General features: G+C 38.1%; 1 protein-coding gene and 2 pseudogenes across 3 annotated transcripts in view; 2 read left to right on the forward strand and 1 right to left on the reverse strand.

Moving 5' to 3' along the window:
- The window catches only part of LOC127453816 (uncharacterized), a 56,136-nt pseudogene that overhangs the window by 36,187 nt on the left and 3,710 nt on the right, over nt 1-16,239 (reverse strand).
- The window catches only part of LOC127453815 (uncharacterized), a 36,501-nt pseudogene that overhangs the window by 1,896 nt on the left and 18,366 nt on the right, over nt 1-16,239 (forward strand).
- LOC127453818 (farnesyl pyrophosphate synthase-like) overlaps nt 4,469-16,239 on the forward strand; it is a 38,094-nt gene continuing 26,323 nt past the window's right edge. The window contains exons 1-2 of one of the 3 annotated variants that reach the window (XM_051720510.1): nt 4,469-4,618; nt 4,770-4,925. In XM_051720510.1, coding sequence (XP_051576470.1) covers nt 4,604-4,618; nt 4,770-4,925 — 171 coding nt within the window. In that variant the 5' untranslated portion in view covers nt 4,469-4,603. Of the gene's footprint in view, nt 4,619-4,700; nt 4,926-16,239 lie in introns of those variants that run through there. The other 2 variants (XM_051720509.1, XM_051720504.1) reach the window with 2 other exon arrangements.

The raw sequence follows: 16,239 nt of genomic DNA on the forward strand, positions 1-16,239 counted from the left end.
AGAACCAGAAGGAACTAACAGACATCCTGGTCACTATGAGACAATGTGAACTCAAAGAGATTGACTTCAAAACCACCATACAGATGTTGGTCAAAGGTATGGATGCCATGGGAAGAGTGAAGGAGCAGTGGGAAAAAATGGTTCCTTGAGCAAAACTCTCAAAAACTTTGTGTCTACATCTGAGAAAACACCAGTCCTCTCCTATAATGTCAAGCTCTTCTCAAAAAATATGCTCTACAACCAAGCCTTACAAGCCTGTAACATTGCAAGTCTGGTCCACATGATCTCTGGAACATACACAGATGTGTCCACCAAATACTTGATGGATCGTGCCAGTTCACTGGGCAAACTAATGGTCATGGATAAGCCAGAATTTGAGCAGGAGCATCAAATGTTACATATTTCCTGTGATGAGGCACAAAAAGGCATCTTGAGGCTTGTTCTGAAGAATAAAGAGGAGTTTGATAGGAAGAGCACTGCAAGACTAGAAAAGATTGATCGAGAGCTGCTTGCCATTCTGCCCCCTGCTCCTCCAAAGCAAACCAAAAGGATTCAAGATGCTGCTCAAGCGGGATTCAGTGAGGAAGAACAAGAATCATAATACTGAGGTAATCCACAAAATGATTTTCCGTTTTACAGGCTTGTGAATCATAAAATTATACTAAGCTTTGATTTAAGCTTTTCTTTCCAATAGCATGCACTGTAATAGTCTTGATAGCTCAGTTTAGAAGATCTTTTTATTAGTTAAAAGCAGAAGTGTATAAAGTTTCCTGCCATTTTAATCCAGCAAACAAACAAAGCAGATAATTGAGACAAACAACTGAACAAGAAACATTAATCTTATTGGCTAACATGTTTGCACAGGAATAACAGAAGTTACAGAAAAATATGACAAGAGATTTGATCATATATGTATCCGTTTTGTCAAGCACTTAATTTATAGTATATCACTGAAGAGTAAAGCTATCACTGCTATAGCTCAACTCTAAATTGAAAATTGTGGATTATATAGTCTTTTGCTTTTAATGACAAATAATATGCTTATCTACATGCAAATGTGTTTCTTTCTAATAGCATACCATGTATATTTGTTTATTTGGGCTTTTGACACTTTTGAAAGGTAAGAGACAGGAAATCATGTGGAGAGAATGAGACCAGAACACAACATGAGCTGGAATCAAACCAATGTCTCCCACTAAAGCTGATGTTTAGCATGTCCAGAGCACTGCATGTCTGATGATTGGTGATATTCAATAAATCTTAAGTATTTTTGTCTGCAGAATCTGTGGGTAAAATAAATAAAAGAATATGTAAAATGCTTGTAAAAGACTACTTCTGATTATTGCTTGCTTATTTCTTCAAGACAAAACAAAGCAATTTGTTAGGGTGCATTTCCCATGATTTGAACTAAGTTTAGGGTGTTAGGGCACCCATACAATACTTCAATATTCTCCACAGGAACACTTAGATACCCAGGAGGCATGGAACAAAGGCAAAAATGGAGACTTTTACTTAAATTTCAGTAATGAGTTATCCAAGAACTGCAAAAAGACAGGACACTTTCTACAAACAAAGTAAAGCAGAGCAACAACAACAATAACAAACTAACCAAGGAGTACAATAAAACCTAGGCTACACAAAAGTTAGCAAAAGTATAGCAGGCTACAAAGTCCGAAACTTAGGGGGGGGGAAAGTCAGAATATCATAAAACGAGCAAAAGATCCTCAACAGAAAACAACAGTCAATAAGCTTGAGAAAGGAATCAAAAGGCGGGTTTAAATACAAAACTGCTGAGGTCAGATTTGCATACTCCATACTACTCATACTATTTCTGCCATAGACACATAGTAAGTGTAGTATGCCATTCCAAACTCATTAGTAAATTAGTACAAAATAATAAAAAGTAGCTGAAGAAAATTCCTGAGGAGTAAATGTATTCCTCTAGAGCAGGGGTCGGCAATCTTTTATTTTCCAGTTTAATGTCTGTAAATATATATATATATATATACAGCTCTGGAAAAAATTAAGAGACCACTCAAAATGTTCAGTTTCTCTGGATTTACTATTTATAGGTATAAGTTTGAGTAAAATGAAATTTTTTGTTTTATTCTATAAACTACTGACAAAATGTCTCCCAAATTCCAAATAAACAAATTGTCATTTAGAGCATTTATTTACAGAAAATGACAACAGGTCAAAATAACAAAAAGGATGCAGTGTTTTCAGACCTCGAATAATGTAAAGAAAACAAGTTCATTCATTTTTAAACAACACAATACTAATGTTTTAACTTAGGAAGAGTTCAGAAATCAATATTTGGTGGAATAACCCTTTTTTTTAATCACAGCTTTCAAGCGTCTTGGCATGCTCTCTACCAGTCTTTCACATTGCTGTTGGGTGACTTTATGCCACTCCTGCCACAAAAATTCAAAGAGGAATTCAACAAACACTGGAATGGAATGGCTTCCATACATGTAGAGATGCTGATTTAAGAAACATTTGGAGTGGTCTCTTTTTTCCAGAGCTGTATATATATATATATGTGCATGTATGTGATTTTCTGAAGTTTGAGTCCACTTGTGAAAATGTTTCTATTTTGCATTTTTCTAATTTAATAGTTTATTTTTAATTACAAATGATATTATCAGCATAACAGTTTGAGTAAAAAATTTTTGCAAAACCCGATGATTATGATATAATCATGATCCTTCATGTGAATTTTCACAGAGCATCTTGTGAAAGTGCTTTAATGAAAGAAAACCTGTCCTTTTGTACAAAATGAGTTAACACAGTTTGTCACAAATCTGTTTATTTGATTACTGATCATGAAATTGTGTGGAATCTTAAATATTTCTTATATTATGTCATACTACATTTTTCAAAATCACACAGAGGGGTTATCACCAGCACGCAAGCAACAGCGAGAGAGGAACAGGCTATTTTATTTATATGAAGTTTTTCGCACCTGACCTGCATTCCAATCTACATCTTGATGTAATCCTTCCTCATGATCACGAAGCGTGTATTCATCAGCTGAATGGGAGGCTAAATACCATTAAAGTGTGACTAGACTCGTGCTGCGTGTGCAAGCAATTCGCGCATCACAAGCCGATCAATTATTTAGCCTTTATCGGTGAATCGCACCTGCAAAATCCTAAAACTTTATTTCCAGGTTTAAATTATATTTTGAATAGACTCAGATTTTTATCAGATTATGTATTCTCTTTTAATTGTTTAATATAATTTTGAGTGCGACCATGGTTTAAGGAGGATGTACCTGTATGCTGGACTGGAAATCTCAAGGATTAATAGTAGTGTTTTCCTTATTATATCACGTGTTGTTCTGAAAGCAAAAAGAAACAAATGAAACACGGAATGTAGGCTGTCATCCGTGCAGCCTGACTGAAGCAAAGCGGGCACGTTTAATCACGCGATTAAACAAAAGTGAAGTGCTGCCGGCTCGTGATGCGTGAATGGCTTTCATGCGCTGCACAAGTCTGTTGGGTAAACTGCAGTCTCGTCACATTTTAACTTTGTTTAGCCATCCCACTCAGCTCATGAAAACACGCTGAATGATCATGAGGAAGGATTACATTAAGATGCAAACTGGAATGCATGAGCGGAATTACATATATATAAAATAGTCTACTCCTCTCTCGCCGTTGCTGGCGTGCCAGTGATTACCCCTCCGCGTGCCATAGGTTGCCGACCCCTGCTCTAGAGGTTAAAAACTGTTTTGTTCTTTCCTGAACTTTCGTTCTTGCCGTCTAGAGGGAGACATTTACCCCTCAGGGTTCAACATTTCTGTTGTACTTGGGCACTTGACCTGTACAGCACCTGCAATATCACCATTTACAACAAATAATGTCACACCTTAAAAGAAATTATACATTGATGATTAAATTGAAATATATTGAAATAAATGATAGTTCATTGAGTGTTTTTTATTTTTTTTATCAAATAACTTTGGGCAAAGACTACAAGCAGATTACTCATGTAAAGCCAACTAAAATCCCACCTCCAGGGGGGCCTCAAGATCTCTTAAAATTATTTAAAATATGATAGATTATTATAATTTTTGTATAAGTATACATTTTAAAATGCTAAAAATGTAATAACTCCCTTCAACAGCTTGCTTTGTATGAAGAATATACAGCTCTAGACATTTCTGGAATCACAAGATTTAAGGAAATATCTTATTATAGATATATCTTAAAATATAAATATCTTATAGCCTACATGGGGGGCCTTCGAATATTTTATCAGATAATGGGGGGCCTTGGAGTAAAAAAGGTTGAGAACCACTGGTATGGACCTACAGAGCTGAAATATTCTTCTAAAAATCTTTGTTTGTGTTCAGCAGAGGAAAGAAAGTCATACACACCTGGGAATGCATGAGGGTGAGTAAATGATGAGAGAATTTTCATTTTTGGGTGAACTATTCCTTTAAAAACAGTCTAATCCATCTGCATAAACAAGCTGTTACAGGAAATTGTTGTATCAGGTTTATCAGGAACTTAGTTATTGTTTCCAGTAACCATGGCTTAAGAATATTGGTGCACTTCATGTATTCAAATGAAGTGTCTCTGCTGACACAGAGCCAATGGATCAATTTAGGGTAAGATATCTAGCTAATTTCCAGCATCCTAAAAATCTATGTTTCATAAGTGATATAAAAATCATATTATCAAATGTTTCCCTGTGTCTTAACCATCTTGTATATATTTCTCGCTCTCATCACACTGTGTTTGTGTACTTCATCGCTTCAGGGTGACAGCAGGTGCATTAACGGTGTGCAGCAGCAAGGAAAGATGTTGTCAGATGCTCAGCTCTTTGACAGGGAGTTTGAGAGGCTGGTGTATGAACTCACCGAGCAGGACTTCACTGATCCAGTTCTCACTGATGCCCTCAACAGACTCAGAGAGGTGGGGTAAACTGCTGCTTTTGAGTAAAAGTGAAATAAATAACAGGCTGCACTGTGGTTAACAACATACAACTTAAATACAGTTAACACAAAATATGTTTAACAACATAGATGATGAAGACTTATTGTAATGTCCGCAGCTAAATGTTTATAAAGGGAGTCTGTTCATAGACTTTAACTAATGTTGAGTGTTAAAAAGTATAGATTTTACCAGAGAAGAGACACATGGAGGCTGACACACAAAGCATTTGCAGTTTAAAACACCAGCACAGATTCCTTCATCCACACTGTACTGAATTTATTGTACTCTTGTCAGGAAAGAATCATGCTCCGAATCAAGCTCTTTTGTATGTTGAAATATACACGTGTTTTTGTCTAGGTGCTTTGCTACAATGCTCCTGGAGGCAAGAGAAACCGAGGGTTGTCTGTGATTGGTTCACTATGGGAGCTGGTCTCTCCATCTGAAGTGTCACCTGATGAAGTTCACCATGCTCTTGTGGTTGGATGGTGTATTGAACTGGAATGTGAAGATCTTGATTTGTCATTTAATTGCTATTTAGCAATACCATAAAACAAATTTTTCTACCTTTTTTAAAATGTGTTCTTTCTTTTTTTTTTCTTTTTTTTTAAGCTGCTTTGGAACAACATGTGTTGTAAAAATTGCTTTAAAAAATAATACTGAATTGAATTACTTGTGCTGTTAAGCATGGTAAGATATGAGGGGTTATTTATTCATATTATGTACAAAATACAACATGATGCTGTAAAGTTTTATTGTAACTGCAAAGACCATAGTTGTATATTTGGTATAGTACTGTTTAACCCAAATTCTTGCTATAATCTAACTTGCTGCTTGATTATTTAATGTGTAACAGATGGGCCTGATGTGACAATTCTTGAAGCATAGATAATGGAGGAAGGTTCAGACATTCTTCTGTTCTGCTGAGTGTCATCTGTCCAGCAGCTCTCACCTGGACAGTAAATGGTCTTAATGCTGGGAACTCAGCTTTGTGCATTATGGAGTGCAGCAGCTCGACCCACAGTGGAATCTACACCTGCAAAGCCTCAAACAACATTACTGGAATCACGGCCAATGCATTACACACCCTCAGAGTAAGAGGTACTAATGTTTTTTATATATATAAATATATATACAGGGTTGGGGAGTAACGGAATACATGTAACGGGATTACATATTTAAAATACAAAATATAAGTATGTATGGGGAACAGACTGGAAAATTGGGAGGGGGGCCGCTGACACCACCAAGATGCCACTGTTGGGCCCTTGAGCAAGGCCCTTGACCCTATCTGCTCCAGGGGTGCCGTATCATGGCTGACCCTGCACTCTGATGTGAAAAAAAAAAATTTCACTGTATGTGTGATAAATAAATATGATTATAATTATCATTTTTTTATATTTTAAAATCTTCTTTTGTCAAGATTGTGATTGTCGTTTTCATTGTCTCTTTTCATTTTAAAAGGTGCAACTTAGCTGCTGCTATTTCTAGGGATTTTGAAAACAAAATTAACAAAAGTTAGTTGGTTACAATTGTTGCAAGCTTTCATTTTGCAATGGATACAAATGAAATTTAGTTTAATATTTATGTTATTATAGTAAGGTTTTTTTGAACAAGCAGGCCAACATATTTTGTTCAATGTTAGCTTGCTTTTTGTTATTTCAGTGAGTTTTGGATCCTATATTTAATATCTTAAAGGAATAAGTCACGTACACATCCTGCAATAATAAAAACAAAATAAAAAATAACAAAACAGAAGAGTTAGTCTCTTGAGTTCTGTTCTGATCTCTATGGTAGCCTGCACCTTATTAGTCAATCTACACTACAAGGCCATTAAAAGAATTATTAGTCCTCACTGTATAAACCAGCCGATGTGTTTTATTTCTTGTCTTCTTTTCCTCATGTACAGTGCACCTATTTATTGTATTATATTAACTCTTAACTCGTGTACAATGAACAGTTGAAAAGACAGACTGGAATGTTCACAGAATTTCTTATTTTGTGTTCTGTATAAAAAGTCATTCAGGCTTGGAACAACATGAGGGTGATTATGACAGATAAATTTGGGTGAACTTTTCCTTTAAGGCCAATTTAAGTTGCAAAATATTCAAGACACAGTAAATCAAACCAGCTTTTACATTTCTCCTTTTATTTATCAATATGTTACTGAAACTTCCGGATACGAAAATCTTAGAATTTCTATGAAAAATATATAATGATAAAGATATAGATCATATTTGAAATAAAGATAATTGCAAACAAAACCAAAAAACAAAACAATATATACTTGAATTGATTTCTAGAAATGAAGAAGAAAAATGTGCAGCAGGACAGTAATTTGTACACACTTTATAATATTAAAACTGAACACTTGTCATTTGAACTTACAATTTCATATTACAAGTATCATAGTTCAGTTGTGATGACATCTTTTCACGGCCCCTAACCACATCCTCCACAGTTTTAGCAAGAAATGCATTGAGTTAATATGCGTTATTAATAAAAATTGTATATCCTTTCTTATATGCTAAAATGAGAACTTTCCTGACTCATGAATTATCAAATAAAAAAAATACATCATTTATATGTTAAAAATATATTTATTTTAATTTTTTCAATTATTTGTCTTCTTTATCTTTATACATTTTGGATGGTTTATACGTATTTTTTAATTTTTGTAAAAAACATTTTATTTTATTTATTTATTTTTTCCCTTCACCTGTACTTGTCTTTATGATTGTATTCATACATTGTTTGATCTTATTGAACATTTATATAGAAAAAACTTGTGGACTATTCAGATGGTCCCTTACTACACCCTCCACAGTATAAGCACGTTTTAGCACAATGTGTGGACATTTCAGACGGTCCCTTACCCACTGCAGGCAAATTTTCCAAATTATATCAATGTTAAATTGGCGATTCAGTTTCTCTCACACCTACCATTACTGCACCTAGAGGGAAACCAGAAATCCTTTGAATCAATTACAAATGTTTAAATGTTTTAAATGCAAATGTTCACAAATGTTTTAGATGTCTGTTCAGTATGATGGTAGAAGTTATCAGAGGTGGTCGATTTCTCACCAGCAACCCATCCAAAAACTGGTATTATGAACATAACTGCTCCTGCTGTGCTTAAGTCTCGACATGACTTCTCTCTTTCTCTCTCTTTTTCTAGAGCCTCTTCTTCTGATGCTAGATTTTTTTTCGCCTGCTCCAAAGCAGCTTTTGAAATGTTTAATAATTGTTCAGAAGATGTCTTCTCTTTGTGAAATGTATCCATGGCCAGGCTTTTCTCTCTCTGCTTTTGTTCAACATGTTCCTTCTTTTGAATAAGTTGCTCCATGTGTTCATCCAAATTTCTCAGTTTTTTTTAGTCATGGTCTCTGACTTGTTCAGGCAATGTTCAGCCAGCTCAATTTGTCGCCTGATTTGTTTGTAATTGGAGCACTTGTCAGTGTAGGGATCTACGTGTGCATCAAGGAGGGACTTGCAAATATTACAGACAGAGACAATTCCCTCTTTAGATGACTGGCAACTGCCTCCATAGATTGCAAATCCTTAACACTGCAAGAAGGAGGGTACGGAGAGGGAAAATGACAGACAGATTTGAACATTTCTTAATGGTATATAACAGAAAAAAGGTCATAAATATATATTCATTGTTAGAACAGCATTTCAGTTTGTGCATGGAGGATAAAAGAACTTACTCTGATGACATAAGCAGGATCATTTTTAGCTGTCAAACAGAAACACAAAAAAACAATTAGGGTGATCCTCGCACCTTTTGGTCCACATTATAAAAATCATAAAAATAAGAATAAATATAAATAAATATTTAGTAAAAAAAACATTAATCATGTCAATACACAAGACTATTTTTGTAAGCAACTAAAGTTGAAGGTAGACAAGAAAATGTACTGTTCATTTCTAAGTTCTGTGCATTAAAGTTAAGCAAGTTCTGTTTAATATATTTACAAATAAATAAATGAAACAATTGCTACCACATTTAATATGTGATCCTACATATAGTCTACAGAAATTACAGATAATCTTGCTAAATTAACAAAAATATGAGGTAATCTTTGCATGCATATATTCAAGTTTTAGTTTGGTAATCACTATTGGAAATAAACTGCATTTGGGTTTCTCACTTCATCATAGTCTTCGTCTGCCTGTCATTGCCTGCTGAGCTTCGTTACAGAATACCTGACCTACACAAGATGAACCCAGCAGTTCAACTCCTTCGTCTAAGCGAGGGGAATTGTCCCCTGGAGGATTATGTAGAGGAATTCTGCACTCTGGCCTGTAGGGTGGAATTTAATGAGGTGGCCCTCAAGGACTGTTTCCGTTTTGGGCTGAATGAGCCGGTTTCCTCAGTCGATGTACCAACAGCCATACTCAGTATATTGAACTTGCCCTAATGATAAGTGGTTTACCATTCACTGTAGGGGAGACGGTGAACGAGCCAGCGGCCATGCCTGCCACGGTGAACAAGCCAGCGGCCATGCCTGTAGCCTCGACCGTCCCAGAGCCAATGCCTGTAGCCTCGACCGTCCCAGAGCCAATGCCTGTAGCCTCGACCATCCCCGTAACCACGCTCCCCGCTGTCCGGAAAAGGAGAAGGAAAAGGACATCTTTTCCCCAGTCTCTGCCTGTAATTACGACCGCAGAGGTCATTCCAGAGTCTCTGCCAGTGTTCACAACCACGGAGGTCGTTCCAGAGTCTCTGCCCATGCTCATGACCATGAAGGTTGTTTCCCAGTCATCCAAGACTCTTAGCCTTGAGCCTCCCATGGCTCCACCTTCCACAACTTTGCTCCACGTCACGGCCGCCGAGCCAGAGTCAGCTCCACGTCACGTCACGGCCGCCGAGCCAGAGTCAGCTCCACGTCACGTCACGGCCGCCGAGCCAGAGTCAGCTCCTAGTGGGGGGGGATGTCACGTTTGTGTTTTGTTCTTGTTTTCATTGGTTCATTGTTGGATTACCTTGTTATTTGTCTTGTCTTTTCATTGGTTAAAGTTCATTTAGTCTTGTTTATATTTTAGTCTTGTGATTGGTTGTCTTGTTTACCTGTTACCCATGTCCTTGTATTTAAGCCCTCATGTTTGCCATTGTCGTATGTCAGGTATTGTTAATGTAACGTTTCCATGTCAAGTTGTTCATGTTTATGATGTTTTCACGTTTATAATTAGGGTTTCTGGTTATCACTATTGGAAATAAACTGCACTTGGGTTTCACACTTCATCTCGTCTGCCTGCCACTGCCTGCTGAGCTTTGTTACACCAGCAATGTAAAAAAACTGGCTGAAAAATATGTAAGCGTTTCTTTACCTGGTGTTTCCAAATAAACTGAATGTTCATTAGTGACGTGAAACAAAATGTTAACTTGGCTTTACCTGCACAATGAATAAACAGGTGAAAATGATGAGAGGAGCTTCAAAGCAGTCTCAGACATTGCAGAACTCGTCAGCAAGCAGAGTACATTACTCTTTTATACAAGCAGAAATAGGAAAGAATATCAGGGGCTTTCCAACAGGGTGCTCATTAACCCACTCCACAATCACTTAAACCCTCCCCTCCCTGCAAAAAAGAAAATGCGGGGCTTTCCAACAGGGTCCATATAAACACTTTCATTTTCTAAGAGGTGGGTTGGCATTACCCAAACTAATGAGAATGAAGGGATTTGTGTGTGTCTGTGTGTGTGTGTGTGTGTGTGTGTGTGTGGTCTAATCAGGGCATCAACATTCCCAGATTGCCTACCATGCTTACAAAGGTTCCACAATTAATTAAAATAAAATCATGATATGACCTTGTGTGATTATTAAACCGCAAAGGGTTGTGATTACATTAAATTGTAGTTTATAGCGTTACACATAGCCTAGCCTACTCAGCGCATGCATGATGGTCATAATAAGGTGGTTTCAGAGAGGTTCTTGCCACAAATTCTATCTCCTGCTCAGAGTAGCAAATGTGCTCAGAATTTGGTGCGGTTCATTGATGTGCGCTGAGCGTGTTATATTTAGACCCCGTTTCCACCTGGTATTACGATGGTTCTCGGGTGAGCTAATCACATGTGGTCAGGTGAAACACATCGCCGTTTACACCTGGTGGCTTAAATGCGTCTGTGACCACTTGTGTTTGGATTTGGAGGGGAGGGTCTCTGAGTCATGACGACATACATCAATCACTATGTCAGTGTTACTGCATGATAATAAAGAGCAACAAAGCACATAAAGACAAAGAAAGCGTGGAAAAAAATGGCACGTTGTTTCTCCCAGATGAAATTTAATCTAAGCACAATGCAACATTTCGAGCAGAATTATCCGTAGTTTTTTTTTTTTTTCGATTACAACCGGCTGATTGTACATTATCCCGCTTATTACACGTTTGTTCAAATGATGTAATTTGAGAAGAAAGAAATCGCTGAACAGAGTTCTGTTGGTGATTTTCTTTTTGTGAAAATGCCCGACTGCCTCATTGATGCAGTTGTTACAGAGCAATAACAGACCACTAGATCAGAATCCTGTATTCCAGGCTGCCCTGTAATAAGTAAAATTATTATTCTTTAGATGCTATCAATAAGTTAATATTGTTCATTACAGTGTCTATGCAAAGGCAAGCAAATTTACGTCTGAACCACAATTTAGGTAGGAATATATGTGCATGAGATCACGTTGTCCAGACTCCTACTGTGGCCAACTCCTAAAGAATAACCCCCCCCCCCCCCCCCAAGGAGGCCTGAAATGAAATCCTAAAAGTCTTAAATTCTGTTTTAATGAAGAAAGAAACTCCAAGATACATCTTGGATGGCCTGAGGGTGAGTAAATTATCAGCAAATTTTCATTTTTGGGTGAACTATTCCTTTAACACTGCAAGAAGGAGGGTACGGAGAGGGAAAATGACAGACAGATTTGAACATTTCTTAATGGTATATAACAGAAAAAAGGTCATAAATATATATTCATTGTTAGAACAGCATCTCAGTTTGTGCATGGAGGATAAAAGAACTTACTCTGATGACATAAGCAGGCTCATTTTTAGCTGTCAAACAGAAACACAAAAAAGAGTTAGGGTGATCCTTGCACCTTTTGGTCCACATTATAAAAATCATAAAAATAAGAATAAATATAAATAAATATTTTGTAAAAAACTTTAATCATGTCAATACACAAGACTATTTTTGGAAGCAACTAAAGTTGAAGGTAGACAAGAAAATGTACTGTTCATTTCTAAGTTCTGTGCATTAAAGTTAAGCAAGTTCTGTTTAATATATTTACAAATAAATAAATGAAACAATTGCTACCACATTTAATATGTGATCCTACATATAGTCAACAGAAATTACAGATAAACTTGCTAAATTAACAAAAATATGAGTGTGGCAGCGGCGGCGTGGCCAAGCATCTCTCCGGAGAGAGAGAAAGCGTTAAGGCCGCTTACACCTGAGTTAAATTATGTCTAACACCTGTTTCTAATTTCAGTGAGCACGGGGAGAGTGGCATAAATAGAGAGCCACACTGCAGGTTGGGAAGAGAGCCTGGGCACCAGAGAGCCGAATACGAAGCAAAGAGTTCGTTATTACAAATGTTGAGAGTTTATTTTGTGAAGTGGTGTGTGTGATTACAGATTAGCTTAGTGAACAACACAAAAACTCTGGGAGTGTACTTCTGCTGCAGAGAGAAAAATAAAAATCCTTACCTGAACCAGGAAAGCTGCTTCTCGCCTCCTCCTTACACTGAGAAGTGTTACAATGAGGTAATCTTTGCATACATATATTCAAGTTTTAGTTTGCATAATCAGATCCACAAATTATCTAAACCAGCTGACACGTTTATGTGTTTTGTTCTTATTTTCATGTCTTTTATTTTAAAGTTTAGTTCCTGTTCAGGTCATGTGATTTCCTGTTCCCTCAAGTGATCTTGTCATGTGTTTCCCCTGTTCATTACCTTGTTATTAATCTTGTCTTTTCATTGGTTAAAGTTCATTTAGTCTTATCTTGTTTATAGTTTAGTCTTGTGATTGGTTGTCTTGTTTACCTGATACCCATGTCTTTGTATTTAAGCCCTCATGTTTGCCATTGTTGTTTGTCAGGTATTGTTAATGTAACGTTGTTTCCAAGTCAAAGTCAAGTCGTTCATGTATTTGTTTTATTTTATTCATGTTTATAGTTAGGGTTTCTGGTAATAACTATTGGAAATAAACTGCACTTGGGTTTCTCACTTCATCATTGTCTTCGTCTGCCTGTCATTGCCTGCTGAGCTTCATTACAGAATACCTGACCTACACAAGATGAACCCTGCAGTTCAACTCCTTCGTCTACGCGAGGGGAATCGTCCCCTGGAGGATTATGTAGAGGAATTCTGCACTCTGGCCTGCAGGGTGGAATTTAATGAGGTGTCCCTCAAGGACTGTTTCCGTTTTGGGCTGAATGAGCCAGTTTCCTCGGTCGGTGTACCAACAGCCTTACTCAGTATATTGAACTTGCCCTAATGATAAGTGGTTCACCATTCACTGTAGGGGAGACGGTGAACGAGCCAGCGGCCATGCCTGCCACGGTGAACGAGCCAGCGGCCATGCCTGCCATGGTGAACGAGCCAGCGGCCATGCCTGCCACGGTGAACGAGCCAGCGGCCATACCTGCCACGTTGAACGAGCCAGCGGCCATGTCTTCCATGGTGAACGAGCCAGCGGCCATGCCTGTAGCCTCGACCATCCCAGAACCAATGCCTGTAGCCTCGACCATCCCCATAAACACGCTCCCCGCTGTCCGGAAAAGGAGAAGGAAAAGGACATCTTTTCCCCAGTCTCTGCCTATAATTACGACCACAGAGGTCGTTCCAGAGTCTCTGCCAGTGTTCACAACCACGGAGGTCATTCCAGAGTCTCTGCCCATGCTCCGACCATGAAGGTCGTTTCCCAGTCATCCAAGACTCTTAGCCTCGAGCCTCCCATGGCTCCACCTTCCACAACTTTGCTCCACGTCATGGCCGCCAAGCCAGAGTCAGCTCCACGTCACGTCACGGCCGCCAAGCCAGAGTCAGCTCCACGTCACGTCACGTCACGGCCGCCAAGCCAGAGTCAGCTCCACGTCACGTCATGGCCGCCAAGCCAGAGTCAGCTCCACGTCACATCACGTCACGGCCACCAAGCCAGAGTCAGCTCCTAGTGGGGGGGGGGGATGTGTCACGTTTGTGTTTTGTTCTTGTTTTCATGTCTTTTATTTTAAAGATTAGTTCCTGTTCAGGTCATGTGATTTCCTGTTCCTTCATGTGATCTTGTCATGTGTTTCCCCTGTTCATGTGTCTTGTTTTCATTGGTTCATTGTTGGATTACCTTGTTATTTGTCTTGTCTTTTCATTGGTTAAAGTTCATTTAGTCTTGTTTATATTTTAGTCTTGTGATTGGTTGTCTTGTTTACCTGTTACCCATGTCCTTGTATTTAAGCCCTCATGTTTGCCATTGTCGTTTGTCAGGTATTGTTAATGTAACGTTGTTTCCATGTCAAGTTGTTCATGTTTATGATGTTTTCACGTTTATAGTTAGGGTTTCTGGTTATCACTATTGGAAATAAACTGCACTTGGGTTTCACACTTCATCTCGGCTGCCTGTCACTGCCTGCTGAGCTTTGTTACACCAGCAATGTAAAAAAACTGGCTAAAAAATATGTAAGCGTTTCTTTACCTGGTGTTTCCAAATAAACTGAATGTTCATTAGTGATGTGAAACAAAATGTTAACTTGGCTTTACCTGCACAATGAATAAACAGGTGAAAATGATGAGAGGAGCTTCAAAGCAGTCTCAGACATTGCAGAACTCGTCAGCAAGCAGAGTACATTACTCTTTTATACAAGCAAAAATAGGAAAGAATATCAGGGGCTTTCCAACAGGGTGCTCATTAACCCACTCCACAATCACCTAAACCCTCCCCTCCCTGCAAAAATAAAAATAAAAATACAGGGCTTTCCAACAGGGTCCATATAAACACTTTCGGTTTCTAAGAGGTGGATTGGCATTACCCAAACTAATGGGAATGAAGGGATTTGTGTGTGTGTGTGTGTGTGTGGTCTAATCAGGGCATCAACATTCCCAGATTGCCTACCATGCTTACAAAGGTTCCACAATTAATTAAAATAAAATCATGATATGACCTTGTGTGATTATTAAACCGCAAAGGGTTGTGATTACATTAAATTGTAGTTTATTGTGTTACACATAGCCTAGCCTACTCAGCGCATGCATGATGGTCATAATACGGTGATTTCAGAGAGGTTCTTGCCACAAATTCTATCTCCTGCTCAGAGTAGCAAATGTGCTCAGAATTTGGTGCGGTTCATTGATGTGCGCTGAGCGTGTTATATTTAGACCCCGTTTCCACCTGGTATTACAATGGTTCTCGGGTGAGCCGATCACATGTGGTCAGGTGAAACACATCGCCGTTTACACCTGGTGGCTTAAATGCGTCTGTGACCACTTGTGTTCGGATTTGGAGGGGAGGGTCTCTGAGTCATGACGACATACATCAATCACTATGTCAGTGTTACTGCATGATAATAAAGAGCAACAAAGCAAGTAAAGACAAAGAAAGCGTGGGAAAAAAATGGCACGTTGTTTCTCCCAGATGAAATTTAATCTAAGCACAAATGCAACATTTCGAGCAGAATTATCCATTATTGTTTTTTATTTATTTTGTAATTTTTTTGCGATAACAACCGGCTGACTGTACATTATCCCGCTTATTACACGTTTGTTCAAATGATGTAATTTGAGAAGAAAGAAATCGCTGAACAGAGTTCTGTTGGTGATTTTCTTTTTGTGAAAATGCCCGACTGCCTCCTCATTACTTGCCAAATAACATGAAACATTGATTTGAGTTAAAAATATTTTATTACCTTATTTGAAGAGATCACACTCAAAGAAGTAAGAGAGATGGCTCGCAAGGACCCGGATGTATGATCTGATACGTGGAGCTGCGGTTGTTACAGAGCAATAACAGACCACTAGATCAGAATCCTGTATTCCAGGCTGCCCTGTAATAAGTAAAATGATTATTCTTTAGATGCTATCAATAAGTTAATATTGTTCACTACAGTGTCTATGCAAAGGCAAGCAAATTTACGTCTGAACCACACTTTATGCAGGAATATATGTGCATGAGATCACGTTGTCCAGACTCCTACTGTGGCCAACTCCTAAAAAGAATAATCTGTCACTCTGAAACTGAAACCAACATGCATTTTCAGCCAAACAACAAGGATGACTCAGCTAGTCTCAAACTGAAACTGAAACGTTCTAAT

This window comes from Myxocyprinus asiaticus, chromosome 16 (assembly GCF_019703515.2).
Source record: "Myxocyprinus asiaticus isolate MX2 ecotype Aquarium Trade chromosome 16, UBuf_Myxa_2, whole genome shotgun sequence".
Taxonomy (NCBI): domain Eukaryota; kingdom Metazoa; phylum Chordata; class Actinopteri; order Cypriniformes; family Catostomidae; genus Myxocyprinus; species Myxocyprinus asiaticus.